General features: G+C 42.2%; 1 protein-coding gene across 4 annotated transcripts in view; it reads left to right on the top strand.

Moving 5' to 3' along the window:
• Positions 1-26308, top strand: part of dtx1 (deltex 1, E3 ubiquitin ligase) — a 47522-nt gene that overhangs the window by 14647 nt on the left and 6567 nt on the right. For 3 of the 4 annotated variants that reach the window (XM_039620789.1, XM_039620791.1, XM_039620790.1), the window contains 7 exons: positions 11053-11800; positions 18776-18837; positions 18954-19115; positions 21216-21277; positions 21385-21543; positions 22875-23039; positions 26213-26302. In XM_039620789.1, the coding sequence (XP_039476723.1) occupies positions 11053-11800; positions 18776-18837; positions 18954-19115; positions 21216-21277; positions 21385-21543; positions 22875-23039; positions 26213-26302 (1448 nt within the window). The remainder of the gene's footprint in view (positions 1-11052; positions 11801-18775; positions 18838-18953; positions 19116-21215; positions 21278-21384; positions 21544-22874; positions 23040-26212; positions 26303-26308) is intronic. The other variant, XM_031743911.2, reaches the window with a different exon arrangement.

Here is a 26308-nt window from a genome sequence, read left to right as displayed (position 1 = left end):
CACCAAGGTGATTCCAGATGACCTACTGATTTTAAAACATCTGAGGTAGTAGGACAAGTGGAGGACAAAAGAAAAAGTGGCAGGGTTAAAAATGATCTATAGCAGATGAAAAGTGTCTGAAAGCCATGTCCTTAAGAAAAAACACAATTCAGCAAAGACTGTCACAGGACCTACAGCAGGGGTAGGAACTCCAGGCCTCGAGAGCCGTTGTCCTGCAGGTTTTAGATGTGTCCTTGAACCAACACAGCTGCTTTAAATGGCTAAATTAGCTCCTCAACATGTCTTGAAGTTCTCCAGAGGCTTGGTAATGAACTAATCATTTGATTCAGGTGTGGTGACCCAGGGTGAGATCTAAAACCTGCAGGACACCGGCTCTCGAGGACTAATGTTCCCTACCCCTGACCTAAAGGATACATTAACCTTTCAGCTGATCCATCAACTATTCGCTCTTTCTCATCAGAAATGATCTCAGTGGAAGGGTGGCTGTCAAGAAGCCATTCTTAAGGATGAGAAACAGGGTAAAACTATAAACACGGAAATGTACGGTCAGATTTTGACCCAACATGCACAATACCATCTGGACTTCCAATGATCCCAAACACAGTGCCAATGCAGTAAAAGCAAGGCAGCCAACATCCAAAGAAGCTTTGAGTGTCCTTCAAGAAGCCTGGGGAACTATCTAGAAAGCTTGCCTAGGAGAGTTCAGGCTGTGTTGGAAAATAAAAGTGGTCTGACCTTTAAGCTCATTAGAATTGTACAAACTGTGTTTTGCCTCATATTTCCATGTATGTTTGCACATTTGAATAAATCTCTGCACTTATTTTGTATGTAGCAAAATAAAAAGAAATTTGAAGGTTGTCTCAAGACCTTTGCACAGTACTCTGTGAATCACATACAATGGGATAGGTGCACAAAGACATCATCTCAGTTCCTTCACTCTTCAAATTCAAATATATTTGTAAAAGAAAAACGTAAGTGACTCATTTTATGCCACAAATATAACAGAAAATATAAAAAGGGGGGGAGCTTGGAAGTTTGTTTTTATTACATAAAACCATTTGATCTTTACAATTATACACTTGAAAAGGCTGATTTTTTCTTTTTGCAGGAAAGCCAGTATGTGGTACTGTATGCAGTAGCTAAAAAAGTCAGTCCCCAGTAATTATGGGCAAGGCAGATGTCATGTCCACATGGCTTTCCCCCATAGACATCTTAACTCCATGGCTTCATAATACCCGTCATTACTGTAAAATGCAATTGTGCCCTTAAAGCCACAGTAGATTCCCACAGCAAGCTGGAACTGATTAGCTTGTTAGTTTAGCACCAACTGATTGGTACCACCTAGAAAAATCCCAGAAAATGTTGTTGATCACATAACTCAAAAGGGAATGTTGTCAAAAGTTGTTTTCAGTTTTGTCAGCCTATAAGTTAACTGGAAAAGTTAGCATAGCAGGATTTTGTTTCCCATGTGTGAAAGTGCCTCTCCTCCGCTAACAAGAAACCTGTTTCACTGTAACCCTGGCGGTGTGGAGCTATGTTGTGTGAAGCCAAGCTTGCATGTTAGTGTGTGCCTGTCTGTTTGTGTGTCTTATGACGGTGCCTGAGGCTGTGCCTCCTACTCGCTTGCCCTAGTGATGTGACAGCACGGCGCTGACACGCTAACGAGGCTCCTGCTGGACGTGATGAGGCTGAAGTGGTGTGAAGCAGAAGCCATTGTGCATTCAAACACACTCACCTAGTTCAGGGTCTTCTGGTGGTCACACAAAAACATGCATGTACACAAACAAAATGAGTCAGAGAGCAGCAGATTCAAAGCTCTTCATCCGAGAACCGTCACGACATCTATGAAGGTTGTTTCAGGGTCTATTGCAGCACTACAGGAGCTGGCAGGTGGACAGGACTGTAACTTAATTTTCTGAAGATTTTCTCTTTTTTTGCCCCTCTCTGTCTCTTTTTGTTACCTCAGTAAGTGCAAGCTCTGCACAAGCACACGGTAACTGGCCAGCTCCCCGGGCCAAGGTGTGGGAGAGTTTGGAGTGTTGAAGGGGCTGAGGATGTGTAGGGTTGCAGTGGGAGTTACACCACTTTTCTTCACCACTTTGTCTTGCTGGCAGCAAAACTGTATTAGTTGGGCCGGTTTTACTGCAGTGTTCACTTTCTGAGCTCGGGCAGAAGTGAGACATCCTCTTTTTTTATTGTTTCGTTGGCAGAAAACTTCCACTCATCACATATCTGCTCCTTCTCTCCTAATACACTCACGTAGCATTTCTTTCTGGCCTTTTCTCTGGGCCTTTTCCATCTCCCCATTTTCTCTCTCCTCACACCTTCACTCCATCTTTGCCTTTCTCCCCTGTGTCTCCCCTCTTTCTTTTCTCCTGTTCAATCACCTTTACTCTTCCTTTTTTTTCTCCACCACCACCTTTCAACCAGCAGTTGCTCTTCCATTTTTGTTCGTCCATCATGTATGCCCGAAGAAAAAAATTAGGCAATATTGCTTTATGGATATCCTAGTAACTATTCACTGCTATTACTTATTTCTTTTAATATATATATAAAACTGCATTCTGGGGGAAAATAAAGTGTCATCTCACTCTAGAATATTAACTTTAATGTGTGATTTTGTGAGAGAGGAGCAGGGGAACTGTGATACTGAAACATATAATGCTGTTAAAGCAGCTTAATGCCAGACTGCCAGGCTCATTATTATGCTCTCTGATCTCGGGATATTCGTTAATGAGCAGATAATGCTTTTACAGATTTTGAGGCTTTTATGTACAGGTATGACAACAGCTTTTGAAAGGGAGAGCTTTTCTCACAGCAGTGCATGCATATAAATGAAAAGTTCACTTCTTCTCGTATTTATGTTGTAGCCACTGATCCTTTTTGAGATAGATCTCTCCACGGTGCATTTTTTTTAAACCACGATTTTCTGTCTCTTGATCGTCACTAATAGCCAGCGTGGGTTTATTGTTTGCGAAGGCCCTTTTTTGAGAGATGAAAGTCCTGGGTTTTTTTCCCTAGCTGTGCTCTGGGGTTTATTAGAAAACATCAAACGCGCTTCAATTATTTTATTTTCCCCATACTGTAGGATTTATTTGCATATTCATCATGTGTTCACTGTTCATATGGACGGTATTTTGAAGGCCGTGTGCTGGTAATTGAAGAGCCTGTGCCTAGATGCTACGTTGGTTGCGGTTGTGCTGTTGAATTGTTCAACTGTAAAATGAAATGAACTTGTGGTAAATATTCATTTGTGGCAAACCATGCCCTGAAAGATATGCTTTTGTGTAGCTGAAGTTTGGAAGAAGGTGCAGTCAAGATGATGTCACAGTAAGCGCACCTTATATTTTGTCCGACTTTAATCATGTGTTTACTTCTTCAATATGGCTGATTTCTAAGTTGCAGTTCATTAACGATGTTACACTTGGCCTGATCAAAAGTTACCTCGATGTGCCTGTAAACATCACAGTTCATCCGTTCGGTATCATCTTCTTGCTTCAGAGCTGTTATTGATCTCTTGCTCTCTTCAACAGTGTGTCTTTTATCCTGTCTTGCTCCCCTCACCCCCAACCAGTCACACCAGATAGCTGCCCCTCGCTGAGCCCGGTTCTGAAGGTTTCTTCCTGTTAAAAGGGAGTTTTTCCTTCCTACTGTTGCCAAGTGCTTGCTTATAGGGGGTTGTCTGATTGTTGCGGTTTTCCCTGTATTATTGTAGGGTCTTGATAATGATTGTGATTTGTGTTTTATAAATAAAAATGAATTGCAAAAGAAGAGGAATTGCAGAAGCCCTGTCTTTGTGTTTGCACCTCAGCAATGTATCTCCTCCAGTGTGTCAAAACAAGGATCCTTCGACTTCATTTTCTGGAAGTGGGCCAGAATCACAGGGAGGCAAATCCGGTGAACAGGGATTGTGTCAGCACGAACAAAAAAACAACCGATTGCACCACATTTCCCCTCATTTCCGCTGAATCTTCTCCCTCTGATGCCTTGGGACATTATAGTAGAAGTCTACATTAAAAGTCTCAACCTGTCACACAAAATTCACCGTGTGCAACCTTGTGAATGTCGAAAAAGTGATGAGCACACACTTGACTTTACACACTTGGAAAACTGCTGAAAACTGCGCAGGTGTAGCTGAAGATGCAGCTCTTAACAGAGGTGATAATACGGCAGAGTTTGGCTCTGGTCACGCCGCATTGAAATTGTTGGAAGTTGGTGCATTCCTGTACAAAAAAAAGTTTTGTCATTTAATGCATTCACAGCAAATCAAACAAAAATAGTGCATATACTGTATGGTCTGTTAAATAGCCACTAAATATGGACGGTTATTGTCAGCATTGGCTCGCAGCATAAAAAAAGCACATTTTCACTATTTTGGAAAGTTTGTAAAGTGAAGGTTAATTAGTTAACTGGGGAATGGTAAATTAACTGGTTGTTATATAGTGCTTTTCTACTCTGCTCGAGCACTTAAAGCACTTTATACAACAGCCTCATTCGACCTTTCACAAAGGCACTTTTTTCCCAGCCTAAGTGCTTTCGATCTAACATTCACACATTGATGAATGCATCGGGAGCAACTCCGGGTTCATGATCTTGCCCAAGGATACTTTCACATGCAGACTGGAGCAGCCAGGGATCTTTTAGACAGGTAGATTACCTCTTCTACCTCCTGAGCCACAGCTGACCCAAAAATGTGGTTTTCTTCACTGTGAAAGCGCAAGATCAACTTAATGCAATATTGGTTACATTAAAATACGTTTTGTAACTGAACTCTCTTTTATGGCAGAGGGCTGCCTGGTTTCTAACAGAGAATAGGTAGCTGTGCTTCTCAGATACCGTCAAGGCATATGATGCTGGACCTGTTACTGGCCCCCATCCTTCTGTAGTTAAATTGAAAACCGCCGCACTAATAGGTTCAACGCAGCCCCAGGGAAATTGAAGAGGTTTGTCAATTATAAGGCCATATTATCGTGCCTGATCCTGGCGCTTCTCTTCTGCCTTTCTTCCCAAAGCAGCAGCGCAAAGAAGAGCATTAACTACAAGGTGATGCGCGCCCTAATTCAATGACACAGATTTTTGTTCTCGCTCCAAGAGTTGAGCGTTGAGTGAGAGCGGGACGGGGTCCAGTGAGTGACAGAGTGGAAAATGTGAAGAATGGCTCAGCGAGGCATTGCTGAAACAGATCCAGGAGAGACGGTGGAAAGCGAGGGAAAGCTGGCGTCAGCAGCGGATGAGATGAGAGAGGAGATGAGGTGCTGACTCCGTCGGTGCTTTTGTCAGGGAAAGCAGTTGTATGAAGGTTCACATACGAGCAAACCCTTCCTCCTGCCCTTTCTCCTTTAAGACCCCAGAGACAGCTTCAGCGACAGCAAAACCTTTCCTTAGTGTGACAGCAAAGATTAAATCCTGTGTATTTTGCAGCAGCCATGCAGGTGTTACCCGTGGCAAGACAAGAGATCATAAGGAACTGACAGTTTTCTTTAGGCTGTTGTGACCACAGTTTTGTTGACCACGCCGCAGAGTAGTTAGCGTGTCATAACCTGAGTGACAGATTTAGAGGCTCTCTGCGCGGAAGGAAGTAGTTTTACTCCCTCGATGAACTGTAATGAGGTGTAAATGACTTTGGTCCCTCAGGGTAAAAGCCACAATTTTTCATAGCCTTTTTTTCCTCTTGCTTGTTGTGTGTTACATTATAAGTAGAGGATAAAGACAGAATAAGAGCGTATACCGGTGGCCATGTTTTTAGTATAACAAAATTGTTTTCTGCTTTGATATTTACAGAGGCGTCTGAATCTTAACTTGTCACATACGGCCGCTTGGGTGGGACGCCTTGGTCTCAGCTTTAGCATCGTTTTTAAAACTAAAGAGTTAATGTTGTAATGTTGTTTGTAACCTGACCGTGTCCTTCTCAACCCAACCAAACAGTTTTTGTATCTAAACCTAAAAAAAGAAGCTTTGCTTATGAAAGTCAAGCAGAAATGATTAATTGTCTTTGAATTGGGGATTTGGGGTGTATGATATGGTTGGGTTATTGGGTGACTTTATCACCTGTCATCGATTGGCTGAGCCCATTGGTTGCTGGGCTAGCAGTTGCATGGATTTGTTTCGGTCTGGCTCTTTGAGGCTCAGGAGTTGGTGAACCTGTGAATCTCCATTCATAGCCTGAATCTCATAGGACATTATACTACGATCTCAATCACAATTTTCTCACCTCTTTTAAAATGAGAAAGTTACATTTTTTTCTATGTTTTAATCTGAACCTGATTACAGACTACAAAACAAGTGATCCCAGTCTGAAATAAAAAAATTCCAGAGCCGATATATTATTAAAGTTTAAACTGCAGATCAATATAACAATAGATTTTTAAGATGTTGTAGTTGTTTATGTCTATTGTGTTTAAAGGAGCTGTTTTGCTGGTTAAATAAAAGGTGATTGCATCTCTTCAAGCCTTAGACATAAGTTCATCTTCTCAGAAGCTTAGTTTTAGCAGTGTGTTTGGAGCTGGTTGCCTGCTGTGATATGCGAGCTGTCGTTGTCTTCTTCAGAGATAAACCTTTGGCATGTTTTACAAAGCATCATTTTGCTAATCTGCTGTGTCTCTGTGCTGTAAGCCTCTGAGGGCAGCCAAGGATGTTAGAGTTTAATGATGCATGTCCTTCCATATAAAACAGTGATTCAGACTGGGCTTCCTTCACTTCCAGAGAAAAACAAAGCTATTAAGGATGGAGACTGGCATGGCGTCATGTGATGAACAGACAGAGGGAAGTTTCCCCACAGCCATGATGTGATAGGGCAACGAAGCTCACCCTGAACCCTCCTGGCCCCGTGTGACAGTAGGGCTAGAGTCCCACAGTGAGGCCCGATGTGGCAATACATCACACAGCTCCAGCTTGCCCAAGAGCAAACCATGCTGGTGTTGGGGAAAGGACAGCTAGAGGACAATGTGGGAGATGAGATAAGAGAGATGAGAAGGGAAGGCAGGAAAGATGGCTGCCAAAGGCGCACAGGTTCAGACAGGAAGCAGCCACTCTCGCTTTGTTTCCTGTTAGGAAGAGCAAGAACGGTCATGGGGAGAACGTCAACAACTCGGTCCTGGGTTTTTACAGAGGAAGGTAGGATACACAGCAGAGAATTACAGCCCAACATGAGGCTCGGAGAAGAGATTCAGGGTGTATGTTTTGAATAAAACTTCCTACAGGAGGCTCCCAGACCACAGTGTTGTTGTTTTTTTCGGTGTGCTTCATAGTTTCTCTACACAAGAATGCAAATATTTAAAGTTTATTTAAAGTCAGATTTATTAAATTATTTATCTTGGGTATTTTTTTTTTTGCTCTGGCCTTCATTAACATTCGAAACAATGGTGTGTACTTAATAAATTACTGTTAATTTTTGAAATGAAGCAGCAAGTGGTGATGTTACACATTTCAAGAGATATCTTATTTTTATTTTGTTTTGACTTTTTGCTTTTAATTTAGTTTAGTTTCGGTTTGTTTCCCGGGGGTTTCGCTTGCGTCACTTTACCGTTATTGCTTGAAAAACTTTTGCTTTAGTTTTTATTAGTTCGAGTTAATTTTAGTCTTCCAGCATGTGATGGGGCAAGATTTACAGTAACACAAAAAACCACAGAACTTTTCGAAAGAAGTCCTGTAGACATCAAAAAGTCTAAGTAAACATGTCAGTCAAAAGCTCATCAGGAAAAATGTGCTAAAAGTTTACCAAACTTTTTACCAAAACTCATTTCAGTAATTTCAGTTATTTTTTTAAAGGTCTAGTTTTTACTAGTTCCAGTTTTAGTTAATTAAAAAGACCTTGGTAGATACTCATCACATTATACTATTTCCCCAGACATTGCAATCACTCAGAGCTAAACAGTTAGCTGGGATAAACATAGGAGTTAGCACAAAATGCTAATTTGGCTTTTCATCTGACTAGAAGTGCGTGTTTAATGGGTGTGCAAACATAATTGCAAATATGTCAATGTGTGGTTTTAAGGAGAAGTTACATTCTGAAACTGTTTCTCAGCAAACCACATCTAGGGGCTAGGACCCCATCCCCCACACCCTCTTAACCTACATACACACCTTAGAAGCTTTGTCAAACAACCCTTTGTGTTAGTTACTGGACAACTTTACACTCGACTCCAGTGTGATGGTGAAGAATGAGAGTCCTGAACTCTGCAGCTATCTGACTGTAAATGCTGAGCAATGCTCGGTCCTGACCTCATTCAATTACACTCAAGAAACCTGACTGCCAAACGCTCATCCTTTAAAACCCACTGAACTGTTTGAAGAAAGTCTTTCAAGTTGAGCTCGTTTCATGCATGGTGCACCATCACAGTGCTCACAAATACCTAACAGGATTACAGAAAGAGATAATGTTCATCTTTGGTTCCTCCCTGAAGTTGAGACTGGGAATGAAACATCTCCACATGATTAAATATTTACAGTTTACACTTTAACGCTGGTCAAGACTGTTTGGAGCTGTGCCGCCATCGATCGGGCCATGAAGATAATGCATCCCGCAGTTGCCACAGTGATGAGGGGCTCAGAGCTTTCCCCTGATTTGTGTATAGGGAAAATTATTAAATTTAGGAATGAGTGCTTTGTTAATGTGCGTGTTGTATTTTTGAAATACACTGAAATCTGTGTTATATATTTCATTTTTATTATCTCAATGGAAATTGTGCAGTGAAAAAGTCTTGAGCCAATAGAGAACACAATGTGAAACATGCAAACATACATGGAAATTCAGTATTGTGGTAAAACCACTTCTTGTGTAATTTGGCATACCTCACCCTTCCACTCAGACCTTTTCTGATTAGGTTTCAGTGACCAGTGTAAGGATCAGCTAAAGGTCCAGATGCATCTCTGCGAGTCTCGTGTTAGGTCTTTGCTGGAATTTTTCCTGTTTCTTAAAGAGATGATTTTCAGATACTGTTCATCTACTGTAGTGGGTTTTTTTAGGCCTGGCACTTCTTCTTTGTCACTCCACTTCTCTGGTTTTCTCCCATTGTTAAGGACTTGCTGCACACATGCTGAGAAATACAATGTTTTTTTTGCTAGTAACTCTTTGTAAATCACATTGGTGCAAGAGTAATATTATGATATATTATGCTATTACATGGTATGTTTGCTGTTATTCTATATCATGCCTGTCAACTTGCTATTTTGAGATTCAGCTAAAAATAATAGGAAAACGTGATGTGTTTTTGCAACAGGCTGCTGTAGCACAGTGCCTGAAGATGTTATATGTAGAAACACCAATGGCTCATCCCTTGAGTCAGGTGCTTTTTTATGCTAGCATATCTCATAGGTCAATGTTCAAGGACTGAGCTATGAAATTGTCCAGTCGACTGGACTAAAAGTGGGTGAAAAAGCAGAAAGACCTTTAGAAACCCTGGAGAACTATTGCTCAAGACCTTGTTTTTTAATTACAAGAAACTCTGGCTCACTGGAAGCAAAATTTAAAGAAACGAGAGTTTCTACCCTTTTGCATAGTGCTATATAAGAAAGCAAGTTGGCAAGCTGTGAGCAGGCATGGATGTGACTGGCTGAGAAAGTTGTGCACGGCTGACTGACTGAAGACGTGAGAGACACAGGCAGCTGGCTCATTGAGCAGTCATCTGTAAATGTGTGTGTGTGTGTGTGTGTGTGTGTGTGTGTGTGTGTGTGTGTGTGTGTGTGTGTGTGTGTGTCTAAAGACGCTCCAAATAAAATTAGCTGTCGAGCCCAGTCCTTTAGCAGTATGCAGCAACGACTCAAGGTCAGACTTGCTGATTCTGCTGATGCATTTTATTCTCCGGAGCCAGCATCAAGCTCCCGGGTGAGGGTTTACTGCTGCCCACCAACCCTCTACTCATTCCCACCCCCATTCATCCTCGGCACACACTCCCTTCCCTCCATTATCACCCTGATCCTCCCTGGTTTGGGAGTGTGCATTTACCCGTTAAATTAGGAGGGGGAAGGAGGGGATGACGCTTTCGGCTGGAGTGCCTGGATACCCGTGTTGACGTGCGGCGGGGAGATGGATAAGCTAAGGTGTCCTAATTTCCCATGTGACTACAGTAATTGTGTTATAATGGAGGTGGGAGCTGAGTGGCCATCAGCAGACGGACAGAAGTACAAAGCTCCTGGCTTTATGCCCCCCCCCCTTACCGTTCAGACGGACACAGCAGTGGGTACGATGTCTGTGTTCTTAAAAGGCCGTGCATGCAGTTTACGACACAGCAGGAGCTTCAGAGGTTGAGTGATTGGACTATGTGTGCACCCCAGTTTGTTATTCCTTCAGGCAGAAGGTGAACTCTTATACCTCATCTCCTTCAGTTGGTCAAGTTGGCGTCTCGACACTTGTTAGCTCACTTGATGAGCTTTACACAGAAAAGCTGCGGATCTCCTCAGGCTAATGTCACCAGCAGTTTCTGTCTATTTATCATCCAAACAGTTATTCATTTACTCATTAACTGTTAATTATAGCGGCACACAAGCGAGCATACATCACCAAACTGTGAAAGGCAAACCCATGTTCTATTATCTATTATTTTTTCTCATTAAATTAGCACCATCTCATTTTCCGCCTATGGTGAGATCAATAATTGAAATACATTAAAGGGGCACTCCAACACTCTTCTCATTATGCGTGGTGAAGCCTGTGAGCATGACTCATGATAAGTAACCGTGGTGATACATAAGGTTACTTATGCAAACTTTCGAAATCTCCATTCAGAGGCACAGACGTCATTAGAGAAGTGATTATGCATTAATGATCCTTATGATGTCATCAGGTTTTTCCGTTTCTGGGCTCCTTGCCTTTCAAACTGGAGGTGTTGGCTTTGGTGTAAGAGGTCTTGCAAAGAAATCTGAATTGAATATTATGGACAATGTGATGCATTATGGGATATGGGATTTTTGAGGACTTGTTTTTAATATGTCGTCCCCCCCCCGTCCCCCCATTTGTTTTCTACATGCTAATTTTACTGGGGTGAAACATGTTATAAGCTTTCTGAATACAAAGCCATCCTCACGTTACTTCTCTTCTCTGTTGATTCCTCTTAGGCACCATGAGACCAGTGCAGAGGAACTTCTATGACCCGTCATCTGCCCCAGGGAAAGGTGTGGTGTGGGAGTGGGAGAACGATAATGGCTCGTGGACGCCGTACGACATGGAGATCTGCGTGACCATCCAGAACGCCTACGAGAAGCAGCATCCCTGGCTGGACCTGACCTCTCTGGGCTTCTGCTACCTCATCGACTTCAACAGCATGTCTCAGACCAACAGGCAGAGCCAGAGAAAGAGACGCCTGCGGAGACGCATGGACCTGGCCTACCCGCTCATCATGGGCTCCATCCCCAAGTCCCAGTCCTGGCCTGTGGGCGCCAGCTCCGGCCAGCCCTGCTCCTGCCAGCAGTGCATCCTGGTTAACAGTACAAGAGCTGCCTCTAATGCCATCCTGGCCTCCCAGAGACGTAAACTCCACGGGGGGACGGCGGGCAACGCAGGCGCCGCAGGGACCCATACCGTAGTGCGGCAGAGCAACACCTTCGCCGGGACTTCGTTTTGGTCTCCAACATCCAGCTCCACCGGCACAAACAACAATAACATTAGCCTGGGAGGTGGACAAGCTAAAGCTGAACAGGTGCAGTTGCCACTGTCCGCTGCCAACTTCCCCTGTTCCCCCGTGATGCCATCTCTTTCATCTGCCCATGGCCACCACGCTCTCACCATCAACGGACAGAACAATCTGAACCGTCCGGGCACCCAGCGCATTTCCGTGGGGACTGCCAGAGGAACCATCCCAGCAGGGTAAAATTTTTTTATTGTACACAAGAGGCAAATGCACACAAAGGCATTGGCCTCTTTTCCTAGCGCAGATTTTCTGGAGTCGGCAGTGGTCTTTCACTCGATACAACGCAGGCATAATGCTCAGATTCAGTTGAATTTACAGTTCCACAGAGGCAATGGGTGGATATTAAAAGCCAAGAGCCAGTTTTCATGTCTGCTACACAAAAGCGTCACCCTGAATCCGTGCTGTATTTTCTGTCTTTCTCTCCCTCTCTCTGCTGATTTATGACTACTGTTGTTAACGTGCCGATCAATGAATCTGCAGAATAAAAGTCCAGCTGATTCTTCTCTGGCCCGAGTTGGCCGAGGAGGAAGCCTTTTCTTCCGTATGTGTGCCCGCCATGGTTACTGCTCCATAACAAGCTTATGTCGGCCCCCGATAGGCGTGAAATGCTGCAGCCTCCGTTGGATCACTCTGTTGCTTCTGCTTTGAAGTAATTTGTTGCTCTCACACTTCGCTGTGGTTGTTCTGTCACGGGATGTGAAAAGACAGTTTGACACTGTATGTGGAACTGAACATGTGTTTATCTGCATCATTATCTGCATGTGTGTGAACGTGTGTGCTCCGGCGTAGCTGTGGAAACCTATTTGCCACGGAGACAGAGCTCCACTGGGGAAGCATGAATAATGGATCAAGGAAAAACGGGAGCTTCGGCAGAGCGCTCTGACCTCAGAGCGATTCAGAGAATGGAACCAAGGAATAGAAGTGTGCTAGCGTTGTAACCGATACTTCAGTGCTCCCCATCCTGCTTTCTTTTGCTAAAATAAACCCTCTCCTGATCTAATTTGATTCCATTTTGTTCTCACCGCTCATGGGGAGAGACACACTTACTGCATGTTTGAATAACACCGTCCTTCACCCGGACACACACGCTTACACTTTGTGGCCTAATTCAGTGTCACACCCCCCCCCCCCCCACTCTCACCACAGCAGGCCATGACTTTGTTTGTGCATCGGTGATGCTTCATTCTGCATTTCAAGAATTCAGTGACAGCTCAGGTGTTCAGAGCTGTGGGCGAAATGTGACTTCATCTTCTTTTCTTCTTCTTCTTTACCTCACAGCACAATGAGTTTCGTACAAGACAGTGAGAGCTAGAGTAAGGGAGAGGAAGAGACCGAGGGGGTAAAAGGCGGAGCGCGTCAGTTCCCAGGCGAGTGGCTCGACGCACAGGATGAGTGTGGTTAACATACACACAGCAGGACATGAGAGCTTGCAAGCGCAGACACAAACTGAAATGTGAACTCCCTCGCATATTCCCACAAGCCTGCTACAGACAGATAACAGAGTAACCCACACAGAATGTAAAACATCAGATCTGTGTTTTTTTTCACACGCCCACGCTCTAATATAACTGCTGGGTGCACGGAAGGTATTTGGCACATTGTGGCTCGTTCACACGACTTTATTTCGCTGTTTTCTGTATGCAAACGGGGTAGCCGCTATGGATGAATCAGGCAAGGTGTACTTAAAGCCACCAGCAAGGAAAGCTGCACGCTGGTTTTCGAGACTACGCATTTGTTCCCAAGTCCATTGATGATAAAAGGCCAGATATCGATCTTTGTATCTTCTGAAAAGGATACAGGTTGTGGTTGTCGAAGCGGGGGAGGGGAGGGGGGGTGTTAATGCATCTGTGTTACGTGTGAAAACATCACAAGTGGCACCATCTGCTGGCTTGTGTCAACACATCAGTTTATCTTATTAGAGAGCAGCCCACATATCGCCACCTGTGCAGCTCAGCGACAGATGCAGACTGCCATAGTTTTTTGTTTCTTCTTATCACACTGTTGCATGAGCTGGAAGCAACACTGCAGCTGTGTATTATTTTATTAAATATTATTATTAGATTATTTTCTTTGCTCACTAGTTGAATTGTTTGTTTTGGGGGGTTTTTTTTAACTGATGCCCAAAAGATATTCAGTTCACAGTGATGTAACTGGGAGAAATTAACTGACTTTTTTATATTCATTTCATTAAATAATACTGAACCTAGCTTGCATCATCTTTATAGATATTTCATGATATTTATGAATTCATTAAATATTTTCTGGTAAAATAGCTGTTCATGTTGATCCCTTTGAGTCAATAGTCTTGCATCATTTATGTGCAGCACCATGTTGCGTATATCTAATTGTTCTCGAGTATTTCACCCTTAAACCAAACTCACCATCGACACGTCGATACGGGAACCACAGCAGGTTCTCGCTATGAGATTTTTCTTGTTGTTATGTGTTTACGCATAGATACGAGAAATGTTAACGACGAATCGTCTGCCTGTTTAAAAGATCAACAGATATCATTTGTAGCGGAATGAACAGAGAAAGAATTTCACACGGCCGCTGGGGATTTTTTTTTTTTGCTTTGTGTTTTTTAGGCCTCCGATGTCAGTCAAACCACTTCCTCTTGTGCACTTTCTCTCCACCCGACCAGGTTAAGCCCTGCGCTGCAGGTCTTTAGTTAGAGCTGCTTTATAGTATTGCTTTCAATTCTCTGACAGGTGAAAGATGAAAGGCAAAAAAAAACAGGGACTTGTCTTCATGAGCTGAAAGAAAGAGCTTTTTAATTGGGTGCGTTCGCTCGCTGCTATTGGCTGTGTTTACGAGCTGCTCGTGTTAAGGAGCCAGCCTGAGTTTTGACTGGAGGCCTGAGATCATTATCCCTCAGTGTGTTGCTCTGCTTCTCCTGCTCTGGCACTCCCCTCATGATGAAAATTATTATTAAAATAAATGGAAAAATCACGAGCCAGAATTTTGGAAATCGTCTGTGCCATCATTTCTTATTTTCAGGGCATTTAAGGTGCGTGGTGACGTGTATTTCCCACCCACACTGTAGTGGGGGCAAGCCTCTCTCTCCTGCGATACACATCAATATGCAATTAAGCACTCGTGGAGTTCTCTCCATTCGACTCTGTCTTTATAGCGCATAATAAACAGATGAGGAGATATTAGTCCTCCGTCAGCACTTCCTCAGCGAGGCTTAATGTGGTCTCTTTATTTTGGGAATCACATCTGATTAAGTCCTCAAGGCAGCTGGGAGATTCCCTCCAGAGAAGAAGTATTACTCTGAGCAGGAGATAGAGGAGGAATAGTGACCCTCATGCCCATGATCTGCAAGGGGCCTTTATTACTGTGGTGTTGATGGATGAGCTTGTGGGAGGTGGGTTTATTGCTAAATTACATTGGTTTTGGGTTAGAAATTACAGCCTTAGTTATAAGAAATGCCACTCGGACACACTGTCTAAGACGTAGATAGGCTCAGGTCATTTTTACTTCATGGAGAGAAGGGAGCAAAGAAGTGAACACAAGTCAGGAGGATGAAAAGAATTGGAGTTGTCAGCGTAAAAGCAATGTAGAGGTGACAAGGTTCAGTGTAGTTTGCTGAATGTGGAAAAGGTCCGCGCTTGTTTACGCTGACAATGAGTTATAATTGCTCTCAAGGTCTGAGCACAAGCCAACAGAGCCCATTGTTGAGGATCATTGATTGTTTTAACCCTAAAGTGGCTGTTTTGGTGAGGACAACTCGGGGATTTTAACATGAATGTTGGCGTTTCTTGATGAAATAATCAACATCGAAAGTTATTCCGTGTTAGAGATTTTTAGCGCATTAGCGACATGTGGTTTAAGGCGCAAATCAGAGAGAGAATTGTCAGATAAGAATTATCAATAGCATCTAATGTTTGTGTGTTTCGTGTTTCGGCTGTTTTATCAACATATTTATCGGACCACAGAGTTTCAATCTTATTGTGAGATCTTCTCTAGAATCTATATGCAGTACAGATGAAACTAACTAATGTCTTGTTCCAGTACAGATCCACTGCTGTGTGTGTGCTTTTAGTTTGTCCGCAATGAGATGGTGTTAAGGGCTCTTGTGTTGTGTTGTCCCCCTTTCTTCTTCTCATGAAAATGATTTGTTTGATCACAGGACTCTCTGTGAACTGCTTAAATTAAACATGCACTCATAAAGGGAGGCATCTTGTCCACATTGTGCTTTGATTTGAGCAAATGAAGGATTCTCCCACTGGGCGGCAGTGAATGTATTTATCTTTCTTGTTTGTTAGATTACTTTTTAATTTTGTTCTTCTTTTGGTTTTTTGGGGGGTTTTTATATAAGCTTTTACACTTTCTTACACATTTTTTTTTCCAGACACAGAAAAATAGACCGCCAACCTCTTGACTCAAACTGGTGCTTTCATTGAGTGAAGGGCGGCTGTGTGCTGTGAAGCATTGACTGGTTAGTTTTTGTTACAAGCGCAGACTGCAGGAGGTGAGTTCGTCTATTAATTCTTCCTCTGTGGCTGAAGGTGAGAAATCACTCACTGGTGTCTTTTTTTGGACAAAAATCAAATCTGACGTCCCCCCCCCCCCCCCCTCTGAATTTGACTTTCTGACATAAGGCATTTATCAGAGCTGCACATCGCTGTATTTTTTTGTTACACTTCAGAACAAAAGCAAGCTGATCCTGGCTTCTGGCCCGCTGGTGTGAGACGCAGCGTATTTGAGTCCTTCCCAGAAATGCAGTGGGACACATCGGCTTCAGTCAGACCTCGTGTCCCTTTGTTATTGCGCTCAGCTTATTGAGCGGCTTCCCCTGGTGTAAGAACCGAGTCCCTCACTAATATCAAAGCGCTGTGTTGATGCGGATTTGTGCAGTGCCTGGAGCTACAAGGTCTGAGACTTCACTCCCTTCATACAAAGGCCAAAGAGACGTGCGCGGGAGTGTGTGTGAATGTGTGTGTACGTCTTTGTAGTCAATAACCTGAGAACTCTACCATTGAACATCCGGAGACGATGGCTACCTTTATCTACACGTTATTGGAAACATGGGTTTGGTTTATAGGTGTAGCAGGTTTGCCACAGTAACCACAGGGTTGAAGGTAGTTAGTGCACACAGTTCTTTACCAATCACTCCTCCGACAACTGTGCGGCTTCGGAGCGTGAAGACTCTGTGCTGCAGTCTGCCCGCACCGAATCCAGGCCAGGTGTGCCACTATTTCCACCGGCGTACCTCCCTGAGCCGACCTGCCCCACCTCTACGTCCAAGAGCCGAGCCATTAACTACACCGCACCGCCACAGTGAGCTGTATGTCTAAGGTGTCTAAGGTTACCTTCTTAAAAAGAGAGAGACCCTGGCTTTGCTCTAAATATGCAGTGCTTGAGAAATTTATTAGAGCAGAACACAGTGTAAGACTGATGCCACAGCTGGCCTAAGTTAACAGTATTGGTAATTGCCAACATGTTTCTGTAATGGTTGTCCATCAGTCTGCACAAGCTCTTGTCACACAAACTAAGTTTGTTTGTTTCCTGTTAAACAGTTTTTTCTACTCTAGATGATTTCTTCTATATAAACACTTTGTCTCTATCTTCACTTGATGCCAAAGGGCATCGAAGTACAGACCTATATTTTTTTTTATTTCCTAAGTGGTGAAATACAAGCTTCATTTTATTCCAGAATCCCATTACTGATATTAATTTCTGGAGGTCTCAATGGAGACATGATATATGATTTTCCCTTGGAGCCACCATTCTCAAAATATCCTCACATCGGTTCATATTGTGACCTAGTCTTCGTGGTTTCTTCTTCTAATGTCATTCTTACCATCAACTCTAATAATATTAAAACAATAAATCTAAAAATGAACAACGGCTGTTTCTTTGTAAAATAATATGTATGAAGGCCTAACCAAGTGTCCTAGTGTGATTTTTGCAATTTAAGAGGAATTTAAATGGTTATAATTACAATTTTTTAGTCCGCTTTACCACCTGTTTGGAGTCTAAGCTGTTAACAGGAATAAAAATGTGTGGTTTAAAACTATCCATTTAAAAGTAAAGTGCTTGTTTTCATCACATTGTCTCACACTGGCTTAGGTTTGTTTTTTTATATCTGTCTGCTGTCCATGGCTTTCAAATTTACTGAAATTTACAGGCTGCTCCCTTTAGGAGTCGCCATAGTGGATCATCTGCCTCTGTTTCATCCCCAGTATCCTCTTCTATAACACCAACCCTCTGCATGTCTTCTTTCACTACTTCCATGAACCTCCCCTGAGATCTTCCTCTTTTCTGCCTGGAATATGGCAGCTCCATAAGTCCTTTGTCCAATACATCCACCATCGCTCGTCTGTACATGTCCGAACCACCTCAGCCTTGCCTCTTTACCTTTGCCCGCAAATCGCTTGACCCAACTTTTAATCCTGTCTATCCTCGTCACTCCCAATGAAAATCTTTCCATTTACCCGGGCTTGGGATCAGCACTAAGAGTACACTTGAGTACACCATCACATTTAGTGTGATTTTATTTATTAGGTGTTTTTTAAAGGGCAGTGTAATCTCAGCTTTAATAACTCTTATTTTGATGGCATCATACTTTTAATCCAGGGAAAGGAGACTTGTTCCCCTGCCCTGCTTCGCTCAGGGAAATATGAAAATTGCGCGCTCATATTAATGCCCCTGTTTTTGCCCGCTCTGCTTCGTAGATCTTGAAGAGTGAGCAAGTCAACTGTCTTTGTCGTCTGTGTTTGTCATGAACTCCAACCTCTCCAAATGTCATCCTGAATCAGACTCTGCGGCAGCGCTTTGCACAAGTCGAGCTGTCTCATCCTACTGCAGTTGTCTCCGTCTTTGTGGTGAAGCACATTTGACATTTTAACTTGAGTGTTTTTCATACCACGCAGAGCAGAACTGTCTGCTGCTTTCAGGATTTTCAGCTGTGGCATAACAAGCAGTTGTACATAAATGGGACCGTTTACTGTCCATTTTAGCAGTCGCAGGGTCATTTACAGATTATAAGCTGTGTATTAAATGGACTCGCATGGCAAGAAGCATCTATCTGTGTGATGTGAGCAATTCTTTTTGTAGAGACCATTGAGTAAGGGAATGTAACAACACTCTATTACTGTTTTTATGCCTACTTTGCTTCACTTTTCATTTCTTTTCTCTTGCAGGGTTCCTGCACTCCCAGTTAAAAACTTGACTGGTTCTGGACCAGTGCACCCAGCCTTAGCAGGTGAGACCAAATCTGCTGTGCAGCATCTGTTTAGCAATCAGCTATAAATGATAGTTTTTGCTGAGATGAGTAATGTTTGTTTATTTCTCTGTGTGCGTGCTCTACCCATGCGTCAGGTATGACAGGTATCCTGATGTGCGCTGCAGGTCTGCCCGTTTGCCTGACTCGAGCACCAAAACCTATACTGCACCCACCCCCCATCAACAAGAGCGATATGAAACCTGTGCCAGGAATCAACGGCATGCGCCGCAAAACCAAGAAAAAGCACCTAAGAAGAGGTGAGACGGCGGGACCGAACAACAGAATGAATTCAGAACAACAGCACTGTAGTTTGTAGTTTTATAATAAGTGAAGAAATGAGAAACGCACAGATGAGAGAAATCTACCAACCACTGACAGACCATCTTTGTTCTGCCAAACTTTGCGACATGTTTCAGCCTTCTGAGTGTTTTAACTGCAAAATAAACCACCAAATAAACTGTTGAGGGATCCATAATTGTTCCATAAGGTCAGCAGTGTCTCAGATTTCACCCAAGTTTGCTAATAGTCAGTTTGAAAAGCATTCCTGTACCTTTCAAAAAGCTCATATATGTATACAGTAAAATGACAACTTCATAGATGTAACACTACATTCAGATTGATACATGAAGCCACAATGAAACTAATTAATAAGGCACGGTTACACTGAGCCGGTTCAAAAGGGCATCTGGTGTATAGTTGGAGAGCTCTGGACTTGAGTAAGTGCTGGTCGATGCAAGAAGTGGAAAACACAGACATCCCCGGGGAGTTTTTGTATTAATTGAACAGTCAGACTGTTGGATTTCTATCCTTGCACTGCACTTGTCCTCTTAGTCAGTCCTTCAAGCATCTCATCACTGTACACAAAGATTTTGTTTAGAGATACACCAGTTTGAATATCCTTCCAATTTTCCAGTTTTCTCCAACTGTGACCTGCCGGTATCGGTTTTACTGATATTGATTTTGTTTCTAAGAACAGCATGCGCAAACAAAAGCATTCCTCAATGCATAGTGTAATTTTCATTATAAAAGAAATTATTAAACTTTACAAAAACAAGTGCAACAAATGTCAGGTACTCACTTCATCCGCTGTGTTTATAACGTCACCAGATAACGACCTTTTTCTCTTTCCTGCTTCTTTAGCTTTAAGCAATTTGCATTTGTTAGCGTCTTTAAAATCTCCTTGTTCAGTTGAAAGATGGTGATTTAAGTGTCCCATTAGGTTCGTTGTTACGGCTGTTTTTTGTGGTGGTCCTTAGGTTTACCTTGGCAAGCTAACCACTGATAAATTCACCAAAATCAAGCGTTTAAAACAAAAAAACAAGAGTCTATGCTAACAGCTATGTGAGAATACCTTTAAGTAAGGCCTAGAGCTGAGCTAAATGCTAACACAGCTAATATAGCTAGACTGGCAATAGCTAGCTAGCACTAAATATAGAGTTAATTAGTTTTGAAAGTACACTTGGCCTTAAACTAGAATTTAAAATGCTATTAGAAGGTATCCTTTATATGAATGTATTACTATCAAGCCAAGTTGTGCGAAAACTTTAAAAATCGCAAATTCATGACCATATATTTATTTTAGCCTCAACAAATGATGCAGACTAATACCAAAAAAACACCAAAACTACCTTTACTAATAAAGTAAAATAAAATCTTCTGCTGTAGCAATTAGAAATTACTGACCTTTCAAATGTTACTTGAGGCAGCGGACAAATATGCAACCTATGTGTATGTCTGATTTGATTTCTATTGCTCTGCTTTCTCCACCCAGAACAATCAGAGAAGCGAATGAAGCTGTCAAATAACAACAGAGTAAAATTATTCTTAATTAATTTATTAACTTTTTCTCTGTCTTTCTCCTCCTTTTTCTGTTTCCACCTCTCCTTCTCTTCACACATTTCTACCTCCTGCATACCCTTTATACCTGAGGATTTTGGGGGGACAAAAGCTGTCTCCTTGTCTCACTACTCTCTCTGCCTCTGTTCACTGGCTCTCCCTCAAATGAACAAACAAAAGCTCAGGGGGGAAAAAGGTTGCCTGTAAGCGTATTAGGGATGTAAGCTGTGGGTGTGCTCTCAGCCATACCAGCCTGGTTGCACACAGGGATTATGAGAGTGTGGGGTTGCCAGTGTTATGTGGCAGCTTCAAGGTGACCTCCTCTTGAACATCACTAACATGTGTACTGTTTACACGTGCACACTTTCTTTTATTGGTAAAAAAAAAAAAAAAGAAAGGCACATGGGGCAGTCTCTGAGACTGATCTGATGTTATTCTCTTGTTTTTGAATAGTCAATTTTCTCTTTGCTCACACTTACCTGTGGCTTGTTCTCATGACTTTTGTGACTTATTTTTAAAAGGAAAAAACCCAGAAGATGTGGTGCGAAGATACACTGAGAAGATTAAAGTGGTGCCAGATGAGGTGAGAATAAAACCCATCGTTGCGCATATTCAGGATTTAAGTTGCTTCATGAGTACAGTCATGTACATGTCAAATGGCAGCTCAAGTATTTTGGCCGGCTATTCCAGGACTGTACCATCTGCATGGAGAGGCTGGTCATGTCATCCGGCTATGAAGGCGTCCTGCAGCACAAAGGCATCAAGCCAGAGCTGGTGGGCAAACTTGGCAAGTGTGGGCACATGTACCATCTGCTATGCCTGGTGGCCATGTACAACAATGGCAATAAGGTGGGTAAAAGCTTGCGAGCCAGACGCTGTTATGATGTCACGCTAGGCTCAAATTCTAAACTCGCGATGTCTTACAGCTCGACGGGGTTGCACGGCACCGGCAGATGATGGCCCTCGATATTGCTGCTCACAGATGGAAAGCTTATATAGCCTCATCTGATCAGTCTTGACAGCACAGTATTTTGTAAAATCACTTTGGACACTGAAGTTTGCTTGCAGGAAATTCAGATTTACTGCTTGCAACTGCAAACAAAAGGACACCATGTTGCACTGTTGGTGCTCCAGAACAAAAAAGTCAAGTCAAATCAAAGTTTCTATTGTGCATTTAAAATACCTCAGTTCACCAAAATGCTGTACAGTTTGTACAAAATATACATTATACATAAGAATCACTAAATGAACAATAAATACACAGCAGAAATGTAATAAAACAAAGTAAATAAGTCTGTTTTTGCATAATAAAGCCAGGGAACTCTGCTCGACTAGACGTGAAAGCAAGAACAAATGGGTCTTTAGAAAATTTGGAGCCACCACTGAAAAGTCTCAATCACCTCTAATTTAAATCCTTGATCTGGGAATATCCAAAAGCAGCTGGTTTGTAGACATCAGTGCTCAGCTAGGAGTCTAGGGTTTCCAAAGGTCTGTTAAGTAACAGCGCGACAAACCATGAGGCTCTTAAAAAGCAAGGAATAAACATTTAATTTGGATTCTGAAATGAAAATTTAAGCCAGTCTAAGGAGGCCAGTATGGGTGTAATGTGATCACACCATTTTTCCCCTTTAAATAAAAGTGTGAATTACAAAAGTAACAAAAACAACAAACTTCTTATTTACATTTTACTGTATCAATCTATGCAGATGATTCTACTTTTTATTTGTCCAGTTTCTAAAATTCCCCTCTTTGAATTTAGATTTTTCTTTAAGCTGTGATAGGTGATATTGCTATACTACATTATAACTACTGTAACTACTGTAACGAACACTACTGTGGCTCCAGAAAGAACTGCAGTGGTGTATTTTTTCCCAGCACTACTTGGGGGTAAAGACTAACAACTCCTGAGAAAAATATCTGGTTCTTTATCTGCTGAATATTCAAATATATTTACCAGCTAGTTCCTAACATCGTCTATCTGCTGTTTGGGATCGTTCTATTTAGAGCTCAAATTAAAAATGAACAGAAACAAATAAAAGGCATTTTTCAGTCTCAACATTTGATATATTGTCTCTAGGCTGAAAAAAAATTGCAAATCATCCATTTAATTTGGGGGTTTTGGAAACAAAGTGGTTTAATTTTATTGCGTCTTAACGTCAAGTCATTATTTTTCTCCAAAGCAGGATGGCAGTCTTCAGTGCCCAACGTGCAAAACCATCTATGGGGAGAAAACAGGCACGCAGCCCCCCGGGAAGATGGAGTACCACGTCATACCACACTGCTTGCCAGGCTACCCAGACTCAAAGACCATCCGCATTGTCTACGATATTCCTGCCGGGATCCAGGTGAGAGCCGTCTCACTTCACCTAATCCACCACCCTGCCTTTCTACCCTGATCCGCTGTCTCTTGCCTCTAAATCTGTGACCTTTTACAACCGCTTATCCGCTTAAGTTGGATGGAGAGTTACTCACGCAGGAAGCTGAGGTGTCGGGATCCTGAGGAAACAGCATTTTTAGGAATTAAGCAGTGATTCAGGGCAAAGACAAAGAAGTATTGAAGAGTTATGACCCAAAAAGGAACACTAAGAATTTTTCTATTCGCTCTCATGGTAAAGGCTTATGTTGTATACGAAATATATAGAGTGAAAACATGTATGGGTTTTTTGTCCATATAGTTATAGGCATACAAGTCCACCTTCCCTTAGTTGATTTGCCTTTCAGCTCATACATCAAACTGATTAACATTAATAAGAAAATTAAACAGCTGGGATTTGCAGTTGGATTTCACCGGGTCTGAGCTGGTGGTATTTTGGCTGGTATTTTCTTCTGACTCCTGAGATGAGCTCAAATTGAGTCAATAAGCTGACCTTTTTCCACCAGCGGAGAAGGCATAGTGCCCCCAGGGATAGCACTGGGGGTCATCTGACCACTCAGATCAGCATAACAACACAATACACTATTGCCAGGGGACATTACTGTAGGTCTGTCTTTTTCCCCTCCTGCAGTTCAGCCTGCACTCTAGACATCGTGATCATCATAGATGGTAAGGTTTACACTCTGTACTCTGTGGACGATAGCAAAATAATTGGGGGAGTAGGGAAGTGGTGACGCTGTGCATCTTCTTTTGCCTTTTCAGTCTATGCCAGCACCCAAAACTGTATGATGAAATATGGGGCTTTATACTTTTACATCTTTAATAGGTCAAAGTAGGTGGTGTGTTCACTTCAATTCAGTTCAGTTTTATTTTACATAGCACCAAATCACAACAACAGTTGCCTCAAGGTGCTTTATATTGTAAGATAAAGACCCTACAGTAATACAGAGAAAACCCCAACAATCACACGGCGCTTGGTGACAGTAGGAAAAAAAACCTCCCTTTTAAGAGGAAGTAACCTCCAGCAGAACCAGGCTTAGGGAGGGGCAGCCATCTGCTATAGTGGGAGGCGGGGTTGAGGAAGGAGACAGGACACCGACTCACTGTGGTTTACAGACATCATCAGAGGAAGTTCTAAATTGTCGAGAACCTAACGCTCTAACCAACAGAGTTCAGTTTTTAGATTTATTTTGGATTTTAATTGCACCGCAAGCCACTTTGTGGCATGAACTATTTTGATTTCATGCACAAAGAGAGGAGCATCAGAGAGTTTCTAGCTGCCTGATTGCAGTCCACCATGCTAATACTTTTTGTAGTTACCTTTTAGTAATAGGTGCTGATGAGGGAGATTGTCCTCCCATAAACCCAGCACTCGCTGATGAATAGATGTCTTAATGTTTGTAAACATCAGAGCAGTTTGAGAAAAACAATAACATTTTTAAATATTGATCTTCTTCCCAGTGTTTGATCATCACAAGTAGCAAGTAGTGCTATGATCAAAAGGACACATTTCTGCATCCCACACTAGAAAGAAGTTCAAAATCAAACAGATTTTCTTGTAAAAACCAAGAATGCAATCTGCTGGTTGAAAAGCCCACATTACACTGCCGATGTATATGTGGAGAAAACTAAATGAGATTTAAAGATCAGCCTCTCTGAACATAAAAGCAACTTCAGGAAGAAAGTTGAAAGAAGCCCAATGACATTTTATTTCAGCTGCCATCGTGTGTGATCTCCTTAAAGACAAACTCTTTGGGTCAGCTTCTGTTGCCTACATTTGCTATAGGCTATACATAAAATAAACATGACAGTCAACACAAAGAGGTTCAGACATGTTTTATAATGCACGTCTGAGGTCATTTTTGTCATTTCCAAAAAAACCATGAACAATCCGGTGGACTACATACTAAACTTAGAGGATAGGAACCACGTATTGATCGCATCGTGCTAGTATCAACCTGATACTGGTATCGATACTGTATTTGGATCGATCTGCTTACTTTTAGGCAGCACACATTAGCAGGAAGCTACATTTATGGTTAAAATTGGCTTCATTGTGAGAAAAAACAGGATATTAGTCTCATTTCAGTGTGATGATATAATCAATATTTTACTTGCAAAAGCTAAAATATAATTTCTATTTCTAGATGCAGGCATAAATCAATCACTCCCATTCATTGGAGGCCACATTGCACTCCCCCTTTTGGGGAAATTACAGCTATTTTCGGTGCGCTGGGATTAATCAAAAGTGGAATGACTCTCTCTGGATCACCTCTGATGTAACTTTTGAACCGTACGCCTGATTTTCGAAAATAGCATACCTCTGGAGTCACTGAAACGAGCTGAGTTTAAAGAGTCCCGTGATATCAGTTTCTGCTATATCTAATTTTATTTAAAAAGTTTCTTCATCTTTTGGCCACACCTCTTTTTTTTTTTCTAACCATCTCGGCACTTCTTTCCAAAGACTGTCAAAAAATGAGTCATGAGAGGGCAGCACAGAACTTTTTTCCTTTTATTGCTTACAGCCAGCTTTTAGCATGATCTGATCAAGTTGCCATGGCGACTGTGCCCTGCTGAACTACCTGATTCCATCAAAGCTTCTTGCAGCTTTATTTTTAGGTGGTATTATATTAGTGTTACAGTGAAAAGGGGCCTTATAACCTGTCCAAGAAGTGTGCTTAATAGAGGCACAAAGAACACACAAAAGACTGGGAAAAACAAATGTGTTGTTAAAGCAACCAAAGCCTGGGAATATTACCAAAATGTAAACATAAAAAAGGAAAAGGAAATAGGAAAAGGGACAAAAAACAAGAGTAGTTTGTTATAACAAGGCTGCTGTAACTGTGTAACTTATTTTTATTGATAAGGTTGAGGGAATTGGCGAGACTCTGGCTAAGATGAGCTATAAGATTTTTATTTCATACTGGTGGCTTCAAAGCACTTTATTTTGACAGAGACTGAACATATTACTGCGTATTGAAAGTAACATATTTCCCAGCTGATTATTTTACAAAAGCCTCGTTTAAGTGATGTGAGCAGTAAAGCTTGTCCTGTGGGTGCTGTTGACATTTCCCACACAATTAAGTCATAATTGCAAGTGAAGGTGTTGTAACTTTAGTTTTTTCTTCTTGACATTTTCACCAGACCAATGAGCACCCCAACCCTGGGAAGAAGTTCAGTGCCAGAGGGTTCCCTCGACACTGCTACCTCCCCGACAACGAGAAAGGCAGGAAGGTAAGC

The sequence above is a fragment of the Oreochromis aureus genome, linkage group 12 (assembly GCF_013358895.1).
Source record: "Oreochromis aureus strain Israel breed Guangdong linkage group 12, ZZ_aureus, whole genome shotgun sequence".
Lineage (NCBI taxonomy): Eukaryota > Metazoa > Chordata > Actinopteri > Cichliformes > Cichlidae > Oreochromis > Oreochromis aureus.
Note: the sequence above shows the minus strand (reverse complement) of the source record. Positions and strands in the feature narration are given on the sequence as shown.